Genomic DNA, 3104 nt, shown 5'->3' with positions numbered 1-3104 from the left:
GCGCCCCGCCGCCGGCCCCGCCGGCCCCCCGCGCGAGATGATGGACGGCCGCCTCCTGGAGCACCCGCATGCCCAGTTCGGGAGCTCACTGGGCGGCGTGGTGGGCTTCCCCTACCCGCTGGGCCACCACCACGTGTACGAGCTGGCCGGCCACCAGCTGCAGTCGGCCGCCGCCGCCGCCGCCGCCGCCTCGGTACCCTTCTCCATCGACGGTCTGCTCAGCGGCTCGTGCGCCGCCGCCGCCTCGGTGGTCAACCCCACGCCGCTGCTGCCGGCCGCCTGCGGGGTCGGCGGCGATAGCCAGCCCTTCAAGCTGTCAGGTAGGCGCGGCGGGCGGGGAGGGGTGGCGGGAGGCAGGGGACCCCGTCGGGCGGAGGAGTGGGTCGCGGGCGGCCGCGGCGCCACGGCCTCCTCGCTCGCCGCCCTCCGCCCGGCTCAGGGCGCGCGCCGCCCTCTCCTCGCGGTGGCCCCTGGACAGAAGCGGGTGGCCGCGTTCCAGCCGGGCCCGGGGCTGAGCCGCGCGGCGTCCTGTGCGTGCCCGCAGACTCGGGGGACCCGGACAAGGAGAGCCCGGGCTGCAAGCGGCGGCGCACCCGCACCAACTTCACGGGCTGGCAGCTGGAGGAGCTGGAGAAGGCGTTCAACGAGAGCCACTATCCCGACGTGTTCATGCGCGAGGCGCTGGCGCTGCGCCTGGATCTGGTTGAGTCCCGAGTTCAGGTAAAGACCCGCCTGTGCGTCCCGCGAGCCAGCATCCCGCCTGGCGGCCTGCGCGGCCCGGCCCGCCTTTGTTCTCGGCTTCCAGGTGGGAGACCACAGCCTCCGTCAGAGCCCGCCGCGCGCACGCCCGCCGGAAGGTGGGGGGGGGGGTCCGGGGCTCGGCGCCCCGCGGAGAGGGAGGCGGGCATCCCGGAGGGAGCCGAGGCGGCTCGGGAGGGGCCGGAGAACGGCTGCTGCGTCCGAACCGGGGAGCTGTGTGGTGGGTCGGGGCGACGGCGAGAAACGAGGCGCTGGGGCGGGCGAAGCGGCCAGAAGGAGCCGGCCCGGCTCGGACTGGAGGAGAGACCGGGAGACGGCAGACCCCGCGACGCCGGGCCCCGGCTGGGGGCTCCGCACACCAGCCTGCAGCTAGCGCGTTTGTTTACTTTCGCCTCTAAAATATTCACATGAAAACACGTATTTATTCAGAGCTTTGCAGAAGGGGGCAGCTGAGGAAGGGGAGGCGGACACAAACAATTAACACATTGTTGGGGTAAAGGGTGTCTGAATCCTTAACACCATCGGTTATATCTTTTTTTTTTTCTCCCGTAATTTGATTTTATTCCGAGACTGCCGGCGGTATTCTTTTTAAAAATACAGTGTCAATTTGGTGGATTGAAAATTCAAGATGAATCGTGCATAATTAGATGTTTCCCTAAAGTACAGACATCTTTTTCCGGGTCGGTGTGGTGGTCAGTGTGGTGTGGGCCACAGCTGTGGGCGCCGGGCTCGGAGGCTAAGGCTGGGAAGCCACCTGCTTAGCGCCAGTAGCTTTGTCTAAAAGGTGCTGTCTCCTGTGTTTGCGCCTCCCCGCACGACCTCTTCTGTTTGTAAATCCTCTTATCCAATTTGTTCTAAGTGTCTTAAGTGAAGTCAAGACCTCTTCATTTCTCCTCTAATATGATAATGAGAAATTCTGGGTGATAAGGCAGCCTGGAATTTACACCAAAAAAGAAGTATTTAAAAAGGAAGAAAGAATGAAAGGGCAGAGACAGTCTCGGGGAGGTTACCACTTAACTCACGCACCTTGGCACCAAAAAAGGGTGCCGGTGACCAGGCGGGCCTGCTATTGTGCCGGTCTCTACACAGCCGGAACAAAGAATTCGAATTATCGCGATCTTTTGAGAAGGGTCGTGTGCCTGGGGCTCAGCGGGATTTGACTGTGTGTGTGGTGCTGGAGCCAGGGTCTAGGGCTGCTGCCACCCTGGAGAACCGCGGGGCTCCCAGGAGGAGGCCTGCAGAGAGGCGGCAGGATGCAGGACGGGCCCTGGCCTCTTCTCCGCACGGCCTGGAAGCTGGCCTCTTGCTTCCCTGACTGCCGGACCCCTCCCTGGTCCAGGCCAAGCACAACTGGTTTGAGGAGGCTGTGTTGGTGCCCTGGCATGGAACCTTCCTTCAGAAAGCAGGCTTTCTGAATGGGGAGGGGAGGGAGGGGCTGCTGAAGCTCTCCCCCCCCCCCAAGTTCGGCTTCCCAGGCCCTTCTGGAGGAAAAAGCACCCAGATTTCCCTTCACGGGAACCCCCAAAATCTGGGCTTTGACTCAGTCTCCAGAGAGCCGAAGGCAGGTGTGCAGGGCAGCTGAGCCCAGCGCGACTGGTCCCCAGGCCAGACGTTCAGCGCCGGGCCAGGCGGAATGCTTAGAACACAAGCTGTGAGAAGCCAGGAGGGGCGAAGAGGGGCCCCTGCCCTCTGCCTCCCGACCAGGATCCCGACGCCCTCGGTCAGGGGCCAGCCGGCCCTGCCCAACGAAGGGGCAGCTCCCAGTTCCCCGAGGTGAGAAGCTGGAGCGGGAAGCCGGCCGAGAGGCCCCATCTACCTCCTTCTGGGTGGAAAAGATAACACTTTGGAACCTGCAGCTTGAGTGCCAAAATCCAGCTCAGGGTCGGCTGGGCCGCGTGGCTCGGCTCCCGCCCCCTGGCCGGAGCCGAGGTTGTGCAGGCATCTCTGGGGGGAGTGGGGAGGCCCGAAGCCCCCCACGGCAAGCCCGCCGCCTGACCGTGCCTTCCTTTCCCCTATCCGGCTGCTCTAGGTCTGGTTCCAAAACCGCCGGGCCAAGTGGAGGAAGAAGGAGAACACGAAGAAGGGCCCTGGGCGGCCGGCGCACAACTCCCATCCTACCACGTGCAGTGGCGAGCCGATGGACCCGGAGGAGATCGCACGCAAGGAACTGGAGAAGATGGAGAAGAAGAAGCGCAAGCACGAGAAGAAGCTGCTCAAGAGCCAGAGCCGCCACTTGCACTCGCCCGGCGGCCTGTCCCTGCACAGCGCGCCCAGCTCCGACAGCGACAGCGGCGGCGGCGGCCTGTCTCCGGAGCCGCCCGAGCCGCCGCCGCCCGCCGCCGCGG

At 64.9% G+C, this 3104-nt stretch overlaps 1 protein-coding gene across 1 annotated transcript; it reads left to right on the top strand.

Annotated features, from left to right (window-relative positions):
• Positions 1 to 6: 6 nt before the first annotated feature.
• LOC114907746 (homeobox protein unc-4 homolog) lies at positions 7 to 3097 on the top strand (the record flags this gene model as incomplete). The annotated part of the gene is made up of 3 exons (XM_029243656.1): positions 7 to 320; positions 545 to 720; positions 2789 to 3097. Coding segments are annotated over exons 1-3 (768 nt in total), but the record flags the coding sequence as incomplete, so codon positions are not given.
• Between the last annotated feature and the right edge of the window lie 7 nt (positions 3098 to 3104).

Source organism: Monodon monoceros, unplaced genomic scaffold (assembly GCF_005190385.1).
Source record: "Monodon monoceros isolate NGI ecotype Baffin Bay Population unplaced genomic scaffold, NGI_Narwhal_1 Contig3714_ctg1, whole genome shotgun sequence".
NCBI lineage: Eukaryota > Metazoa > Chordata > Mammalia > Artiodactyla > Monodontidae > Monodon > Monodon monoceros.
Note: the sequence above shows the minus strand (reverse complement) of the source record. Positions and strands in the feature narration are given on the sequence as shown.